Raw genomic sequence first — 20,010 nt, 5'->3', positions numbered from 1 at the left:
TACCTAAAAGTAATATTGCAAGAATAAATGAAATGAAGTATATAAAAATTTGTGAGCTGATATGAAGAAAGATACAATATAAATCCAATACAGGAAGCAATATGGTAGCACTGATTCTTACTATATATATGATAAACTAAATAAGCTTGCTTCCAGGCATGTTCTAGAATATTTTTGTTACTCAGTTTTGTTAGTTGTGTCTGACTCTTCATGACCCCATTTGGAGTTTTCTTGGCAAGGACACTGGAGTGCTTTGCTATTTGCTTCTCCAGCTAATTGCCCAGGGTCACACAGCTAGGAAGTGTCTGAGGCCAGATTTGAACTCATGAAGATAAGTCTTCCTGATTCCAAAACCAGTGCTTTATCCACTGTGCACCTGGCTGCCCAGAGCAGAGAGTTAGTCACTACATTACTTCAAAAGTAGGCTTACTCAGTGTCCACATGTAAAATTGCATCAGAAAATGCTGTGCGTGCTCAAATGATGGGGTTCCCATTAGGCAACTCCCTCCCCACACTGAACATTAGTATTACTGGGAAATATTTCTTGTTGAAAAGAGTCATAAAGTATTGTATCATGATACCAAATAGGTGAGAAGAACTTCCTGTCAAGCTATTTTAAAGAAAAAGGTAGTAACTAACTTTTTAGGATCATTTTAGTTAAGTCCTGCTCAGGAAGATGCAAAGTACCAGGTAATAACCAGACCTTGGATTTTATAAATCCTTGTCTCTTATTTCTCAAACTCTTTCATTTGATCCACTTATGCTTTCTATTTTGTAAATAATGTTGGATTTTAAGACATAACATTTTAGTTGGAGATACCAGCTAGATAGTACAGTAGCTAGAGTCTGGTCCTGGAGTTGTGAGAACTAGTTCAAACCTGTTCTCAGACACTTCCTAGCTGTGTCTCCCTACCAATTCATTTAAGCTCTATCTGCCTCAGCTTTCCCATCTATAAATTACAGATTATTAATAGCACTTACTGTCCATGGTTGTTATGAAGATAAAAATGAAATAATACTTATTAAGCACTTTGCATATCTTAGAGTGCTATGTAAATGCTAGCTGTGCCAAAATAATCTCTGCAGTCAATTATGCCAATGCGTATTTCACTAGGAGGGGTCAGGGAATAATTGTTTATATAATGCCTACTATGTGCCAGGCACTGTGCTAAGCTAAGCTCTTTTTACAAATATTATTTCATCAAATAGAGCTTTCATTAGGTCTGTTATAAAGTAAATAGGAGTGACATTTTTAAAATTCAGTGACTTTAAAAGAGGCAATGTCTTCTTTAGGTAAAGGTCACAAAAGAGTTCAAACTGAAGAATTTTAACTAAAAAATAGAACAAGAGGCAAACTTTAGAGTAGTCATTCTTTTAGCAATAAAAAGAGAGAGTAAAAGCCACCTGATAGAACAAAAGCTAGATAAGTCAAGTGTGGTTAGGTTAGTCAATAAGAATTCATATTTAACTTGGCTAATTTAACTTGGTGGAACTCTTTGAAGGCATTATTACCATGATAACAAGTTAAGTTCGTTGTGGACATTGTAGAAGTTATTTGTTAAAGTTTACAATAAAGCGTGAGCCAAGTTTCCCTGTTGGTGATTAATGGCCTAGTTAAAGAATAACAGGTTAAAAAAAAGTGACAGAAAATGAAAATGCTTTAAAAAAGAGTAACCAAGGTTGGCATTTTCTCATTTTAATATTAATTACAAGAGCAAGACTGGAACTAATTTTATTCATGAGTGCTCTTTTGTGAAATGCCTGATGTGATCTCCACCCCTCCAAGAGAAATAATTGGAAAGTTCCTTAAAAGTAACAATAACAGGTATACGGTATCTAAGTAATCTGAATGATAATGTCAATGATAAGACTTTAGAATTTGTCAATGATAATTTAATTAAAGGGCCAAAAATGAGGAACAAGGCAATCAAAAACAGAAGACTAGGACCCATTTAGACAACTTGGCCAGATGCTAGCAGATAGTTTAATACATACAAATATAATTTAATTAATATGGAAATGAAGCACAGCTATTTATACCAAACAAGATATCATCAGTCACTATGCTTATCAGAAATGTAACTTGAAGATTTCTTTGGAAGAATTTACTGAAATTATGAATCCTAACACAGCTGCACATAGAGATAAACAAGGTTGTAACAGGAGTGAATACCACAGATATGCCGTAGTTAATATGAAAGATGAGCATTATACTTTTCTCAGAAAAACAGTGCTGTCTTACCTCCCAGAAAGGATGTCAGAGTAATTATCCTACGTTAATAAATAGGGCAAAAAAAATCCAAAACACACTAGGAGTGCTGCAAAGAACACAATGAAGTTAACTTATTCTAATAGAAAGCATATACTATTTTCCAGCAAAAGGCTATTATGAGAGAGAGAGAGAGAGAGAGAGAGAGAGAGAGAGAGAGAGAGAGAGGAAGGAAGGAAGGAAGAGAGGAAGGAAGGAAAAAAGGAAGGAAGGAAGGAAGGAAGGAAGGAAGGAAGGAAGGAAGGAAGGAAGGAAGGAAGGGAGGGAGGGAGGGAGGGAGGGAGAAAAGAAAGAAGGAAGAAAAAGAGAGGGGAAGGGAGAAAGGGAGAAAAAGAAAGAAAAAAGAGAATGGAAGGAAAAGAAAGGAAGGAGTACTATTTGATACAAAGACAGACACACATATGGAATAAGTTACAAGGAATAGTAGCTGTAGAAACAGCTACAAATGAGCCCAAGGGACACCTAGGCTGTCTCTAAGGGAAGGAGACTGGGGGAGGGGACAATAGTGGTTAAAAAACAGGAAAGTGGGACTGAGATCAGTCAAAAAAAAAAGTTGGGAGGGAGGACAGTCTGTTGGACAGATGGTCTTTTCCTGCTCCAAAATGTTCAAAGTTAAGGGACACTTCTTAATGCACTTTTATTTTTCACAAAGGAAGAATTAAGAGGAAAGTAAGTGTCAACTTTAACTTTTCTGGATAAGCTTGTAAGGTTTATTTGAGGGACTTTGTTTTTGTATGCATTCCACTTGACGTTTCAGGGGGTAGATCAGCACAAATAGCTTGGAGAAGATGACAAAGATTCCATCTTTCACCAGAGTCTACTTTTTTCTTCTCTACCAGTTCTAGACTCATCCTCATTTAAAGAAATATTAACAAGTTTTCTTCACAGTAATTTTTTTCTCTTTAATAAGGATAAATAAGAACAGAACTCTACTGAGCTTATGCCTGCACAGGTTAATTAGACAGAATCAAAACCAAATGTTTCAAGTTAATCCAGTTATCCTGTCTCACCTGTACCCTATCTCATCTGGCATGAAGAGACGAATTTTCAGCTACCCGTGAAACTGAGAATTGTGCTTTGAGCCAGCCATCTTGAGTAGAAGGTGCATGTATGTTTGTATATGCATATTTATATTAAATTATCTGTACACACATATACACTAATATGTTTTATGTATGTACATGCATATGAATATATTACTGAACAGATATTTGAGTGAACTGTGAGTGTATATATGTGTATAAATCTATATGTGTAGGTGGAAAGAGAAAGATTCTTTCTCTGTTCCTCATAGATGATGAAGTATTGCTGATGCTCCTGTTTGCAAATCACATTATACTGATTAAAGCCTGGAACATTTCAAAGCTTCCCAAATAAGAGCTATACGCACTCTAAAGGGTTTAATCTAATTACACACGCAGGAAAAACCAAATAGATGAAGAATATCTATTTCCTGGTTATGAAACATAGTTGAATGCACAATTTATAGAGTTTATTCATATATAGACATGTGTGTAAATATACACACATACATATATACACACATACACACATATACATTTACATACACATATATAAACATATCCATACATGTATACACAACCATGTATGTGTATATATACATATATGTGTATATGTCTATGTTTTGTGTCTGTGCACACATGTGTGTGTATGTGTGTATGTTTTAGAAACAGAGATCATGGATGACAGCCCTCTCGGAAAAAGTACAGGTAAAGGTGACAATAGGCCACAGGAAGGAGTGTGGGGGGAGGAAGCAAGCTGCAATATATGAGCAATAATGACTTGCCTACGACAGAGGGCACAGATGATATAAAAGACATGTATGACTGGAACATGAGGTGGGCCAGTCATGGAGCAAGAGTGAGGTATGACAAATGAATATCTCCAATGTTGAAATAAACCATGATATCATTAAAAGAACTAGAGGAAAGTCTCCGTTGCACTAGGTGGATCTTCTATTCAAGGTAGCTTTGTGGATAGAACCCTAAACTTAGAACAAGGAAGACCTGAGTTCAAATCTTGCCTTAGACACTTACTAGCTATGTGACCTTGAGCAAGTCAGTTAATCTGTCTGCCTCAGTTTCCTCATCTGTAAAAAAGGAATGATGATAATAATAACACTTATTTCTTAGGGTTGTTGTGAGGATCAAATGTGATAAAATTTGTAAGGTACTTTGCAAACCTTACGGCAGTATCTAAATGCAAATTATTATTATTATTGTTAATGAAAATGAGCTGCTCAAAACGAGAGGCCAGGACTGAGATGTGATCTATAACACTACAGGCACAGTTTTGAGATTGTGAGTTCATTGAAATAGGAGTCCTAACTCTGTAGCAACCTCCAAAATATATAGATTTATTCAAGTATATAGTCACTTAAAATATAGCCTTTTTCTCCATTCAGCTATTTCTTATGAATCCCAACAATTTGCCTACCTGGCAGCAAATGTTTTTATTCACCCCTCCTTTTGTCAAAATACATTTCTGTTGTTTTACCTTCTCATAATTCCATCTTTGTCCTGGTGTTGGTCCCCAGGTCCTGGGGAACCAAACTCAGGGAATTCAGGTGAGTGGAGATGTTACTTTGGCCCAATAATTTAAGCAAAGGATTAGTATGCTAATTAGTATGCACAGGATGAATGGAGACTGCCATAGGCCTTGCTAGACTGTCACTCTCCTTAGATGAGCCTTTCTCTCCCCCATCAACCATAGCAAGAGACCTAGGAAAGCCACCTCTCCCTATCTTAGCCCAGATCAGTCCTGTTTATAGCATAATCATAGGCTATCAATTGCTTTTTAGAGTTTATAGCTAACTATTTACAAGCTAGGCAGCTAGGTAGTACGGTAGATAGAACACTGGTCCTGTTGCCAGGAAGATCTGAGTTCAAATACAGCCTCAAACACTTAGTAGCTGTATGAATCCGGGAAAGTCACTTACATCTATGTTTCTCTCAGATTACTCAATTGCTGTGAAGATGGAATGAATTAATATTTGAAAGCATTACACACAATGCCCGACATACAGCAAGTGCTTAATAAATGCTTGTTTCCTTCCTTCCTTGACCCTTTCACCAGAATGCCTAAAGTTCAGATGCTCAGATATATCCCCCTCTTCAACAAATACTATCTCTATCCAAAGATAATACAATTCAATAAATATTTCCCAACACTTGAAAAATTTCTAGTAACAGTCAGTCAACAAGATTCACATAATACATAGTTTGACAAGGTCCTATTTTCCCCAAAGAAGTAAAAAGAATAGTCCCTACCTTTGAGGGACTTTCAAACTAATAACAAAACCAGAATAAACATAATAACATATCATGATTATAATGAACAAAGCATATAAATTAACTATACATATAACTGACCAGAGAGGACTAGATATACACATATGTACCAACGGAATTGCTGAAGTCAAGTGTCATTTAGTGTTAATAATAGTGGCCTTGGAGTCAGAAGAAACTAGGATAAGTCTCACCTCCAAATTTTACTAGTTTTATGACCTTGGGCAAGTCCTTTAAAGTCTCTGAGGATCAGTTTCCAAATCTGTAAAATATGATGATTATCTCTAATATCCTTTCCAGTTTGAAATCAGTTGGAACCTATGATTTTACTTATTTCACAGTTTTAAGAATTAAAATTGGTTTGTAAACTGTGTTGGTTTCCTAAGTATATAGGCTAAAGTGCCTATGGTAGACATCACTTTAGGATCTGGAAATGGTCACATTTCCCCAAATTCATGGAATTCACATGGGTGGCACCATTATATTAGGCCAATAATTTAAACACAGGAAAGTTGGAATAGAAAATTTAAAGTGTCCAAGCAATTCACAAGAATCACCTCAAAATCAAGTTGATATTTGGCCTTTATTTCTTTTTTCTAAGTCAGGAATTTTGTTTGTACCATTCTGACTACCTTATCAAACCATAACTTTCTAAAAGTATTTACTGGCAATGAGTCATTAAGTTTGTCCCTGTTTTATTTAGAGAAACTCAGTTCAGTTAGTGTGGGCAGGGCATGCTAAGGCTAAGACATTCAACTTCTTTAAGAAGAAATACAACATAGACAGTAAACAAGAAAAATAAATTGAAAAGTAGTATTACCCAATCAACATATTTTGATTGATGGAAATTCACACTATCATAAATCAGCCATTTTTTGAATGGGAGAGAATATTTCTTGTCTAGACAAAACTGAACCATGCTTGAAAGTAGGTGTCTGTTTAAAATATTTCAGGAGAAAAAGAGAAAACATTCCCCTCTCATACCTATAGTTTTTCTTTTTTTTTTTTCATTTTTACTTTGATACTTAAAGAGAAAAGGTGACCCGTCTGAAAGTCAGACCCATGGCAAGTCTTGCAATTTTTTGTAAAAGTATACAACCAACTACTATACTATTCCTGAGTTTGGGGCTAGTTTTTCATTTTACTGGGAACCTGATTTGATACATCCTGCTCTTAAAAAGAACAGAGTAGGGAGGTGATTAGAAAACTAGAATGATAATAGCAGTGGCGGTGTTGCTGCTGCTGGTGGGGGGGGTGGTGGTTGTAGTGAGTCAATTCTAGGGTCTGATTCTTATTGTTCTACAAAAACTTGGACAAGTCTGTGTGACCCTCCTCAAATAACTTGATTTCTCTCCAGTATGGTTTCTTTATATGTTATAGCAGAAAAACTTTCAGCACCAATCTCACAGATGTGAAACCTGAAGAGTTAACCAGTAGACTATAAGCTTCTTTGGGGCAGTGAGTCTCTGGTTTTGTCTCTGTATGGCCCCCAGAGGCTAGTACAGCACCTAGTGCATAGTGGTTGCTTAATAGATGCTTATTTGAATTGAAATAAATTGAATGAGCCTTTCTATTAGTGTCTTACCAGTGTGCTGCCATCTGTCCAACGGAAGTCATGCTCAAACATCTTATCGTTGAGGCCTATCCACTGATAATCATGGCCCACACCTAAGGGACAGGAAACACCATAGATATGTATATGTATATTTAACTAACTTTCCCATATATGGAAGAAAATTTATCAAAAGAAAATTATTTTTGGAATGAATCACATTTCCTCTTCTCTAACTGGAACTATTTTAGGGGCTCATAAAAAGCACTCATGGGCTACCATCCAATAATCCTTTTTTTCCTCAGCAATAGTACTGGTTATATTTTTTCCTCAGCCCCATATGCTTTAAACTGGCCAGCTAACTTACAAACTCATTTTGGAACTCTAAAATGTCAGGCGGTAGCAATTAGCTGAGAGAAATCATTTCAGCAGTTGACTGAAATTAAGTAAGTATTTTCTCTCAGTTATAATAGAAATTTTCCAGTGATATAACATAAACAAGCCAGACAAGACAACAAAAATTTCAGGGAACCAAAGTTATATTCCAGATTCCATGCCAACCTGGTCTGAGGAAGCAACACATTTGTTCTCACTCCAAAATGGACACCTAGAACAGACATTTTTCTGCCCGTCAAAAATGCAACTATCAAACTTTTAGCAAAGACCTTCTAGTCATCTGGAAGAAGAAAAAATAAGATGGATTTTGTCTCATGATCCAAGACCTGTCTGTGCAGCTTGTAAAATATAATTAGAGGCTCTCAGGCTAAGAGCTGGAAGGAGCCTTGTAGGCCATCGACTCCAGCTTCCTCATTTTATATACAAGGAAACTAAGGACCACAGAGACCAATTAACTTGTCCAAAGTCAGGTCCCAGGTCAAAAATAGCAGAGCCTGGTTTCAAATGCAGGTTCTTTGACTCCAAATCCAGGGCTTTTTCCACTGTATCATGCCATAAGTTTTCTGAGTGATGTCAGGTATCTCTGGGAAGTGAAGGAGAGTGTGGAATCATGTTGCAACCAAAAACTTCACCTATAATCCACCTAAAAATCATTCTTTTTCTCTGACTTCTAATGAATTGACCTGATGTTCATTTCATTTTCATGACTTTAAATTTGAGGGACATGAAACATGTCTAGAACATAATTTCACGCCCTTCAAGCTCCAAGTATTTGTTTGATTTATGCAGAGAGCACTCTCCCTGGTTTAGAGGTGTTAATAATTAGTTCAGGATGGTATAGAGTAGAGGTTCTTGACCTTGTTTTATAGCCTGGACCACCTTGGCAGTCTGGAAAAGTCCAGGGAACCCTTATCAGATTTTTGGTTTTAAATCAATGATATAAAATACGTATTACAAAGGAAACTAGTGATATAAATATGTAGCTATCCACATTTTTTAAAAGTTAAAAAATGTTAATAAAAAACAAGGCTAAGAGCTCCTAGAATAGAGAATAAAAGCAAAATGTTTCCTTTTTTCCCTTTCAGTTGGGTCTTAGTCAGTGGAATAAAGGAAATAATAAACATGTACTGAATGGAAAAATTAAAGACATTTTAAAAGGAATGTCATCAATGAGCATGTGCCACCATATTTTAATCTATATCGGGTCAAGGTGCTCTCTCTAAGAATCTAGCTGGTACTTACGGTTCACAAATAGTTGTTCTTCATGGGACAGGATACTGGTCAGATGGGCACCCTGCAGCCGACACTCCCTTTCAGCAGCATCCCATGTTCGACGGTGAGCAAAATATTTGTAGCACTGACCTTGGAATTTGTGCCAGCCATAATCACATGTCTCTGTGTCTGAGGGAAAACAGAACAAAGCAGGAGTTTATAAATCTCATCTCAGACACTCTCAAACTGGATTCATGTGCTGCGACTCTCAAAGCAAAGCTATCTCTTGAAGACTCAATCTGTGTGTACAAAGTGTCACTGAATCAAAGAGATTGGAAAGGTTCAATCACCATCCTCGTGTACCATGGGAAAGATGATTCGGGGCAAAGCTGGTACTGAATTGAGAGCACTGCTGATTGACAGAGGCATTCAATGCCTTCATGCACATCCCCAAACACACACACACACACACACACACACACACACACACACGGCATTTCTCGAAATTGGAAAAGTGTCAGATTGGGCCTACTTTTCCCAAAATGAATTATGAGTTCTAATTCATTTATATGAGAGAACAGGGAATGTTTGTAGTGGATAAGGAGCCAGTTTTGGTGTCAGAAATGACCTGTATTTGAGCCCCAGCTCTGATACATACTGACTGAGTGACCCTGGGCAAATCCCTTAATTTCTTTCTCAGCATCCCAGACAGGTAATCCTCTATGCCTTCAAGTTGGAGAGCAGGTGCCAACTTGCCTTGATTGGAGTGAATTTCCTCACAGGGAGTTCTAGACACCAATGAAATCAAAGGGCCAGTCCCTACCCCCCACCCCAAAAAAGAACTCTCATGTAATGGGAGAACACTAGCCAATGGGGATCCCATCCTTCAAGAATGATCATTGTTTTGTCTGCTGTAATCCTCCATGCAGAGGTTTGTTGTGCCTGATAATAGACATGAACTTCAGAGTATGCACAGAAATACTATAACTGTTTCCTGTCTGCTTACTCAATGGTGAAGAAAGACTTTTTGATTGAATTCTTTTTGTCCCTAGCTGCATTCAAGAGAGAAAGGTGAAATTCTGTGAGTCTGCAGATGGGGAGAGAGGTCTCAGTCTATTGGGCCTCAGTCAGGAAGATTCCTTGACGCTCATGTCCTCTGAGCTCATGGCCCTACCTTTGCTTCAGTCTCTGCATTGTCTATCCTTTCATAATCTCAAGTGAAAAAGTGTTGGAGGGAGCTGTGACCTTGTAAGCTTTAAGAGGTCAGAAGAGCTAACTGCCAGAGGGCTAAGAGTCAGAGTTCCCTCCAGTCTGCTTGAGGCTAAGCCTGTTACACCAGTGTACTTCTGATGAATAACTGTCTCACTCCTGTAATAGCTCGTCATGTTGGCTGAGATGCCATGCTCTTCAGCAAAGGGATGATTCATTGGGGAGATATGCTGAATGTGGCAGTGAGCTTGAGGGAAAATGCTTTATAGTAAATGTGTGAAGTTTAAACACTTTCTCCCCAGGGATCTAGGAGACCAGGAGTGGGTCCCCAGTTTTGGAGGTGTTTTTGTACTTCGGTTCTCGTGGTATCTTTTCAGTAAATACCTTTTTGTAAAAGCTAATTGATGTTGGGGTGATCTCGTTAGAAAGACAACAGCAATTCCTCAGGGGGATTTGAATACTCAGCGGGGAGATGTTGCTAGCCAGCCTTTTGTGCAAGTAGGAGTTAGGATAAGGACTTTAACATAAATCATTCAAAGAAAAAAAAAACTAGACAGTTAAGCCAGTATTAGTTACTCATATAAATACCTCAAGGGTCTAATTAAACCCTCCTCTTTAAAGTAACCTAGCATGAGATCATTGTTCCAAAGAGAAAAACTCTTCTCTTGAGTAAGAGGAATCTGGAACGTTGTTGTAGCATTTTGTCCCTCTTTCTAAACCAGAGGATGTGAAAAAGATGGATATTCCCAAAATACTTCCAAGTCTTCATTCACTAAGACCAATAAGACAAGAGTGACTGATTTGCCACAGGTGAAGTTACCAGTTTTTATGCTAATTAATTAAGAAACTTTGTACGAGTGCATTAAAGTTTAATATGAAAATGTAGCCTCCAAGGAATGGGGGAGACTGACAAATAGAATTGCCTGCCCTTCAGACATTTCTGAAAGCCTGGGGAAGAAATTAATTCAATGAAGTCAGATCAACATGTTTAATAGCCCGGAAATTGTTCAGTGTGAATAAAACTACTATTAATTTGTTAAGTTAGGTCAAGGCTGAGCTTAATTTTGTCCACAATGGTAAAATCATGGTGGATATTAAGACAACACACTATTCTACCAATTCAGCTGAATATTTCAATTTTATCCAAATTTTTGGCATTTGATACAATCTAAGAAAGACATTTTTGAAGGAGAATTACTAAATGAGAACTAAAAACTTTTAATTGAATAAATGAATGAAAATTAATAATGATAAGAGAACTCTGAAAGAATATTTTCATGATTGATTTTAATTGTACTAAAAACAGCCATTAAGAAAGTGATCAGATGACTACTATGAAAATTTGATTTTTATATCCTCCTTATGGGATAAGATGAGCCAATATGGACAAGAACCTTCGATGTCTGGATGAGAAGACAGATGTTAATGGATGTTAATAATATGAGATGGATGTTAATCTTTAATACAAAATAAAAAAAGAAAGAAATTTCCCTTTTATTGATAAGATCTAGTGGAGTTTTACTACTTTCTTGAGTGAAAAATCCAATTCACATGCGAGTCAAGCCATCACCCCCTGATGTCATCAGTCCCCCCTCAAAAGGATCAACAACAACAACAAAATAGCCACATACTAATTAAGTTTCAAAAGTAATTAAACAGGATAATCATAAAATTAGATAGACCCTTAAGGGCTGTATTTTCCAACCCTTTTACTATATAGATGAGAGAACCAAGGCCCATCAAGGTTATTTATGCCAGACATCATATCAACTTTTTAGTGGCAAAAATGGCTGTGAATCTCCCACTCTGGACTCCCAATTCAATGTTCTTTCCATGCCTGTGTGAAAACATGCATTCTAAGGGATTTCACTTTCCATTTTAGTGATTCATGGTCTAATCATAGATTAGAGCATCATAGAGCAGATGTAGCCTATCTTTGTAAGCTGACTTTTTTTTCAGTTTAGTCTAACATGTTATTGTTTGGTTACAGGGACTAACTGTTCTGAGGACTGTGTGGTAGACATTTTGGCTTCTATTATAACTCTTGCTTGGAGACCACCAAGTCTCCCAGAAAAGGAGTCCAAAAATGACAAGCAGATTTAGCATAGAAACAATAGGCAGTGTGTAAGAATGCAGCAGGAATTTGGCAGCTCTAATCCTTTAACTGCCCACTAGGGAAGTATATGTGGAAGCTCTCAGAAGGAAAAAAGGGTCTTATGTATGTGGGGGGTAGGTTGTGTGGGAGGAGAACAAGTTTTAGAAATTTGGATTCAATCACATAAAGCACAGAGCCAAGCCAGTAGCCTACAAATTAACATTCTACTTTAACCTTAGAATGATGATTAATTTTGTAGAAAATAGGGATGCATTTTTTAAAACAGAAGGTTAATATTTATTGTTACCCTTACTACCTCTTTGCTCCACAAATAGCCCCAAATGCTTTTTTTTTTCTAATTCGATTTTCTTTTGCCTATTGTTGTTCAGTTGTTTCTGTTATGTCAGACTCTTCCTGACCCCATTGGCAAAGATACCGGAGTGGTTTGCCATTTCCTTTCTTCAGTTCATTTTACAGTGAGGAAACTGAGGCAAAAAGGGTTAAGTGACTTCTAGAGTCGCACAGCTAATAAGTTATCTGAGGTCAGATTTGAACTTAGGAAGATGAGTCTTTCTGACTTCAGGCCTGGCACACTATACATTGTGCCACCTAGCTTCTCTTTTTCTTTTGCCAATCATCATGTTGTTTTGCATCACCGGGAGATTCTTTCATAAAGAAAACAAGCAATCTTAAATTTAATGTCTTACAGGAATGGTATTAAATTAAACTCAAATGCAAGGCCACTGAGCTATACATAAGCTTCAGCTATATTCTATTGTACTTTTATTCATTTTGTTACATATTTTCCAGTTACATTTTAATCTGGTTCCAGAGTATTTCAGGCATGTTCGACACCTCTGGCTTCTAGGATTCAATGAACAACCCCCATCCCCACTCTTACGATCTTAGACTGGTTCTAAATAATGTCAATGGAAATTATATCCCTAAATACAACAAAAAAATTTAAAAGAAGAAAGAAGGTCTTATTAAAACAAGATGTTATATCCGGTTTTTCTTTGGCACACTATCTAAATACTCACATTTGTCTATATTTGATGATTTAACATAGTTGCCCAGTAACAGGGCAGTAATAGTTGTAATAGGTACCACGGCTATAATCATTTTGAAAAAATAGTACTGATTCTGCAACCTACACCCTAAACCCAGAGCTCCAATTTGACATGAGGTCACCGAAAAATGCTGTTCATTCTTTTCGCTAACCAGGGGAGAATTGAAATCTGTATGATTTGACTGAATGGCAGCTACTTTGGTTGTGAATTTCTCATAGCCTGTTGGAAATATGGAAAGGTTTTCTACTCTTAATCTACGAGGCTTTAAAGGTGTTTTGATTGATCACTACACTGGGCCTTGTATTGAGGTATACGCATAGATTTAATATAGCCAGCTTCTGCTCATGACAAGAGCTGCAGATACAGCTCTCTAAAAATGTTTCCCCTAGGCACAGGGGAGTGGCAGGTAGACTTGGCTTCTTCAATATCTTTACATGATGCATACTTTGTTTCCACTAGAATCTATAAGGAGCAGAATTGAAGGAGACAATTGTATTGGCTCTAGAATATAAAGGAAGCACTCACTACTCAGAGGTCAAACAGATCTTGCACTTTTGCTCCAGATAATGTATGATTTCAAAAGTCCCAAGAGAATACATTTGAATGTGAAATTGTCTTTTCTCTACGTATTCTGAAAAACTATTCAAGTCTACGAGGTTCTTCCTACATTGGAGAGGAGAGGAGAGGGGAAGGGAGGAGAGGGGAGAAGAGGAGAGGGGAAGGGTGGAGAGGGGAAGGGTGGAGAGGGGAAGGGAGGGAAGGGGAGGGAAAAGGTAAAGGGAGGGGAGGGGGAAGGTGAAGGGAGGGGAGGGGAAAGGTGAAGGGAATTGAGAGGAGGAAAGGAGAGGAGAGGAGACGAGAGGAGAGGAGAGGAGAGGAGAGGAGAGGGGAAGGGAGGAGAGGGGAAGGGAAGGAAGGGGAGGGAAAAGGTAAAGGGAGGGGAGGGGAAAGGTGAAGGGAGGGGAGGGGAAAGGTGAAGGGAATAGAGGGGAGGAAAGGAGAGGAGAGGAGAGGAGAGGAGAGGAGAGGAGAGGAGAGGAGAGGAGAGGAAAGGAGAGGGGAAGGGAGGAGAGGGGAAGGGAAGGAAGGGGAGGGAAAAGGTAAAGGGAGGGGAGGGGAAAGGTGAAGGGAGGGGAGGGGAGGGGAAGGGAGAGGAAAATAGAGGAGAGGAGAGAGAGTTAGAAAGAAGAGAGAAAGAGAGAGAGAGAGAGAGAGAGAGAGAGAGAGAGAGAGAGAGAGAGAGAGAGAGAGATCACCTAAGAGCACCTTTAAAAGCTCTGCTGATATGCCCTAAAGTTTTGCATGCATATATGTAAATAAAAAGCTGCCTGTTCACCTTTCATTTCTTATTTCTCGTATTTTATACTCTTTGGTCCATGTAAATATCGATAGATTCCTCTCCCTTTTAAAAGTTTCCGCATATTCTTCCCCAGTAGACTATTTGCTATTCTCCTTATTACATGCCTTGTACCTTCCAACCTCACACATGATGGTCCATATGCCCAGAAGTGGGTGTTCTTTCTGTACCTGTTGAATACCTAACCATCGCTCAAAGCCTTACTCCAAAGTCACCATCGTTGAGAATTCTTTGTTGATTCCCTCCACTAAGTAATGGTCTTTCACCCTTTGGGCCTATTAAAATATTTTGCTTGCTCTAACACATTTCTTATGCATATTGTTGTTTTTCAGTGTCATTTTTCAGTCATGTCTGACTCTTTTGCTTGCTCTAACACATTTCTTATGTATATTGTTGTTTTTCAGTGTCATTTTTCAGTCATGTCTGACTCTTTGTGACCCCATCTTGGCAAAGATACTGGAGTGGTTTGGCATTTCCTTCGCTAGCTCATTTTGCAGAAGAGGAAACTGAGGCAAACAGGGTTAAGTGACTTGCCCAGGATCACACAGCTGAGGCTAGACTCAAATTCAGGAAGATGAGTCTTCCTGATTCCAAACCCAGTGCTCTATACTCTGTCACCTAGGCGCCCTCTCATGCATAGCCCAATGGAGTGGGAGACTTGGAGTCAGGATGATCTGGGTTCAATTTCTGTCTCTGATACTTCCAAACTATATGAACTTGGTCAAGTCATGTAATTTCCTAGTGCCCCCGACATCTTCTTAGGACTTTTCTACTAAGCCATAGCTAGGTTACAATATGCCTTATGCTACACAGATGAAATCATAAATCTTTCTAATATTCATACTTTGTAACTAACTATAGTTCTCTACATTATGCGCTATCTCCCCTTATTAGACTATAAGCTCCATGAGGACAAGGGCCAGTCTCTCATCTACTGTTTGTATTCCGTACAATACCTGAGCCCAGTGCTCTATCCACAGCTGACATTTTAAATCAGTTGTGGAACTGAACTGAATAAGAAATGCTGAATTATCGTCATCACCTGGGATAAAGAAAAGCCAGAATCTTGATGGTGATATGATTTGAATGCCTCACCCCCTGGTAACCCTCAACTAGTGGTGTCTTTCCCTAATTCTTTCTCTCAAGAGGAAGATCCTGTGTTGGCCATGATTATATTTATGGTTTATTTTTCTAGAATGACTAGTACATGCCACGCAATGAAACAAAACAAAACACACTCAACTGAAAAGTACATGCTTTGCTGTTAGGCTGCCCCTTAACTTTGCTGAAGTCAGGGCTGATGTTGGGAAAGAAAGAATCTTGCCAGATAGCTTTGTCTGAATCTCTAATACATTTTCATTTTGTCTGGAATGGAAATTTGGCAGGCCATGCTTTTCTCAGGTCCCAAAGCACTCTGTGACTTTACGTGGAAGAAATTTAATTCCAAATCTGAGTGTGCAGAGAATACGATCTGTTTCTGATTGATGAATGAAAATGTGTTACCATTAACCACCTAACATGCACTCTCAGGCTGGCCATAAAATGCAAATAACAGTGCATCAGGTGCTAAAGCCATTCTGAACTTAGAATTTTCTGAAAGGAAACATAGACATTTCTTCTGTACGTAAAATATTGTGAGGGCATTCTGGGTGTCTTTTATGCTGCACCCCAAGCCACACTAATGAAATGATGAATTATGATAACATTGTGGCAGTTTGTGCATCAGAAATTGTAACTAAAAACCCATCTTTTAGCCTTCCTCCCTTGTGAAAACAAAACAAAATACAACAATGAGCCCAGCTTCTCTCAAGTGCCCAAACCATACTCTGATATTAAGGTGGATTCCACTTAAAATAATATAAACTGTAGCTATAATACTATCTTATTAGCTGGTTGTCTTTCAATACACCTCAGTGTAGCTAAGGATGGATAAACAGGGCAAATGTATTTATGAGGTTCTGAAAATGAATCACTCCACCTCCCCAACATGTTAACTGTTTCATTTCCAAGTATAGTGTTCTTATTTGCGAAGGGCAGTGGGGAAGGTGATGTTTTGTAAGCTGCTATTAGGGAGCTAGGTGGTGCACCGGTTAAGGTTGCTAGACCTTAAGTCAGGAAGAACTGAGTTCATACCCTGCCTCAGACATTTGTTAGCTGTGCGACAGTGCACAAGTTACTTAGCTTTTCTCATCTTCAGTTTCTTCATTTGTAAAATGGAGGTAACACTGGCAACTCACAGTGTTGCACCAAATGAGATAATACGTATTGCCCTCTACAAACCTGTAAGTGCCATATAAATGCCAGCTACTTATTATCATTTTAGTTAGTATGTAGTCTTCACTTGATCATCAATCAATCAATGACCATTTATTATGCATGTGCTATGTGACAGGCACTGTGAAATTTGTTTTGTGTTGTTTTGTTTTCGATGGTGAAGCTAGATTCTAGTAAGTCAATTGTTTTGGGCAGCTGAAGATGATCCATAGCTCAGCAATGTTAGAGCAGGGGAATGGTTGGGGCTAACAGCTGGGCCAGGAACAGGTGTCCACAGCTTATGGGCCCCAAGGGGAATGTCTGTCATTTCATTTCTACCAGCTAGATGAAAGCAAAGAGAGGTCCACACAAGGTCTCAGAGAAAGAAGAAAGGAAATTCTTTCTAGGAGGAACATGGGGAAACCAGGTTCAGAGAATAACGAGACCAAACAGGATAAGGAAATGAGAAGGCCTAGTGTGTTCCTGAAGCACATGGCCTCCAGAGACGAGGAGGCCCTCCTGTTAGGAGGACAACTTCACCACAAAGGGCAGGACAAGCCATTATCATCTAGATTTGCTTCAGATGACTCACTGAGAGAAAAGAGAGAGAGAGAGAGAGAGAGAGAGAGAGAGAGAGAGAGAGAGAGAGAGAGAGAGAGAATGGGTCAAAGGTTGGAGAAAAAGAATTTCCAGAGCTAGAACATCAAGAGAGAGTATGACCACAAAGTTAGGGACTGACTACAAAGCTCAAGTGGAGAAATCGTGAGAAAATAATTATAGTCAAAGAGAGAAATCTTGAGAAAACAATTAAAGTCAGGTCTTTCTCATCTAGGTAAAAATCAACAACAAAAGCAGCAACAAAACAGAACTTCTGAATGTTCTTGCCTGGAGAGTTGGAGATGAAGGACCTTGCTGTAAACCAAGTGTTATACAGAAGTGTGGCATGATCCCTTATTAGGCAGGGGGTTAAGGGAAGAAAAGGAAGCACCCATCATAGACAACTGGCCTTCACATCCAGAGCAAGGTGAAGGAAGACTTGGCTAGAAGCACTTAGACATATAACAGCCCTATCAAACTAAGTACACCAAGACAAAAAAATAAAAATTAACATAAAATACTTAGCACTATTTTTCCAGCAAGGAAAGGTCAGTAGATGGAACAGAGGAAAGAGAATATTCTGGGCATGGGAGCAAATACTTGGAACCAAGAGAGGGAGTGTCTTGTTCATGGAATAGCCAGGAGGGCAATGTCACTGGATTAAAGAGTACGTGTCAAGGAGTAAGGTGTAAGAAGATTGGAAAGGTAGTAGAGAAGTAGGTAATGAAGGACTTTGAACACCGAACAGAGCCTTCTGTATTTGGTCCTGAAAGCAAGAGGGAGCTATTGGAGTTTATTGAGTATAGGGGGTGACATGTGGGGCTTGCTTTCTATAGTTTACATAGAGATTCAAAAGTAATCAATAAGATCTTTGGAACTTGTAAATTTCTCCCTCCACTTTAAAAATTATCATAACTTCCCTGTATGTTTTTGTGTAGTGCATATTTTACTGAAAATCCTTAAAATACGTGAAAAGAGATTATGTTACTTACAGTGAGTAAGGTAGAGGAAGAAGGAAAATGTCTATATCCTCTCTCATAGGTTCATAGGGGCATTGGTGGGGAATATAGTTGATATACGAGAGGTGGGAGCAGCAAAAAAACAGTAGAATTGTTGGAGCACTAACATCTGGGGCTTACTGATGGAAGAAAAGAATGCACAGTGTCTGACACATAGTAGGTGCTTAATAAATATTGATTGATTATTGATTAGCAGGTTATATGGTACCACAGCAAATGAGGAAACTGAAGTACTCAGATGACCTGTGATTTTATTACTGAAAAGAGTATGTGAAATAAAGGTAATATTGACAAAAATACTCATTTTCTTTTAATATATCAGAACTTTAAAATGGAATAATGAAAATGATCATTGTTAAAACACTATAGTAGGACTTACCTTGTTCACAAAGAGCACCAACATAGCTTGGAAGGCAGAGACACGTGAATGTATTAAAACCGTCAACACAGGTGGCTCCATTCCGGCAGGGGTTGGACTGGCACTCATCAAAATCTATAGGAAAATCACATGAGCTCTCAAGAACACATTTACAGAAAGGAGTACTGAGTGGAGGAATTGGCAAAAATCATTTCTATTTAGTTAGAAAGGAGATCATTAACACAGGAGAGTAGAATATACTTCTTCCTTGGTGAGTCATCTGAGTCTGATTCTTAACTGAGACTCAGTCCCATACAGAAGCTGCATTGTAGGGAGCCCATGAATATATGGAGGCCCTTTTCTAGTTGGGAATCTCTTTATCTAGCAAGCAACAAAGGCTCCAAGTATCTTTTCTGAAATAGTAACTTAAGGATCCAGAGTTAAATATGCCATCTATTCAAAGTAAAACTTATATTCTTAGCCCTAATATCCATGGGATATGTAAGGATATAGAGTAGATAGATAGATAGACAGACAGACAGACAGACAGATAGATAGATAGATAGATAGATGGATAGAAGGATAGATGGACGGATAGATGGATGGATGGATGGATAGATAATATCTCTAATGAAGCTATCTACTACCCTTCAGTGGATAGCAAAAGTAAGATGTCAGTGATTTCATCACAATTCTATACTGACTTCCTAATCATTATGCTGCTCTCTTCAAAACTAAACTTTAAGTCTTTCTCTTTCGTTTCACACTACTCCTTTCCTCAACATATACAACCACTTACTAGCATCCATCCTTATTTTTAATAGACTATCAATATTAACTTCATGAATATTACCATGGCTGTTTCTTAATGAACATACATTGAGTAGTCTAGATTTGAAGGGGGCTGTATCTAGATGGCTTAATAGAACCAACACATTTCAGATCAGTTTATCTTTACACTATATTTGTTTGGTTTGCTAATTATTACATCTAGATATTACAGGGTCAAACTGATATAGTCTTTTAATGCGGCTGAAATAACTATAAAAACCTTCATACATTTTTAAATCACCCCAAAGTAATAGTTTCAGTAATGAATACAAATATAACAACAGCCAAAAGTTTTTTTAATCCTGTTGAAATTTTAAATTTCTCTTATTTGGCGTAACTTCAAACTAAACCTGTCAATATACTTTTTTCCCATGTATGTCTGTATGTCTCTATAAGGCATTGATTTATTTCTTTTACAAAATATAACACATCTTTTTATAAAAATGAATTAGAAAGAGACTATACCTTTCTTAAGAGACATTAT

The 20,010-nt window shown here is 38.0% G+C and overlaps 1 protein-coding gene across 2 annotated transcripts in view; it reads right to left on the bottom strand.

Moving 5' to 3' along the window:
* Positions 1 to 20,010, bottom strand: part of VCAN (versican) — a 135,034-nt gene that overhangs the window by 25,553 nt on the left and 89,471 nt on the right. For both annotated transcript variants that reach the window (XM_036765059.1, XM_036765057.1), the window contains 3 exons: positions 18,717 to 18,830; positions 8,768 to 8,926; positions 7,163 to 7,245 (listed from right to left, as the gene is read on the bottom strand). In XM_036765059.1, the coding sequence (XP_036620954.1) occupies positions 7,163 to 7,245; positions 8,768 to 8,926; positions 18,717 to 18,830 (356 nt within the window). The remainder of the gene's footprint in view (positions 1 to 7,162; positions 7,246 to 8,767; positions 8,927 to 18,716; positions 18,831 to 20,010) is intronic.

The sequence above is a fragment of the Trichosurus vulpecula genome, chromosome 1, assembly GCF_011100635.1.
Source record: "Trichosurus vulpecula isolate mTriVul1 chromosome 1, mTriVul1.pri, whole genome shotgun sequence".
Lineage (NCBI taxonomy): Eukaryota > Metazoa > Chordata > Mammalia > Diprotodontia > Phalangeridae > Trichosurus > Trichosurus vulpecula.
The sequence above is the reverse complement of the archived record's forward strand: the minus strand, read 5'-3'. Positions and strand labels throughout refer to the sequence as shown.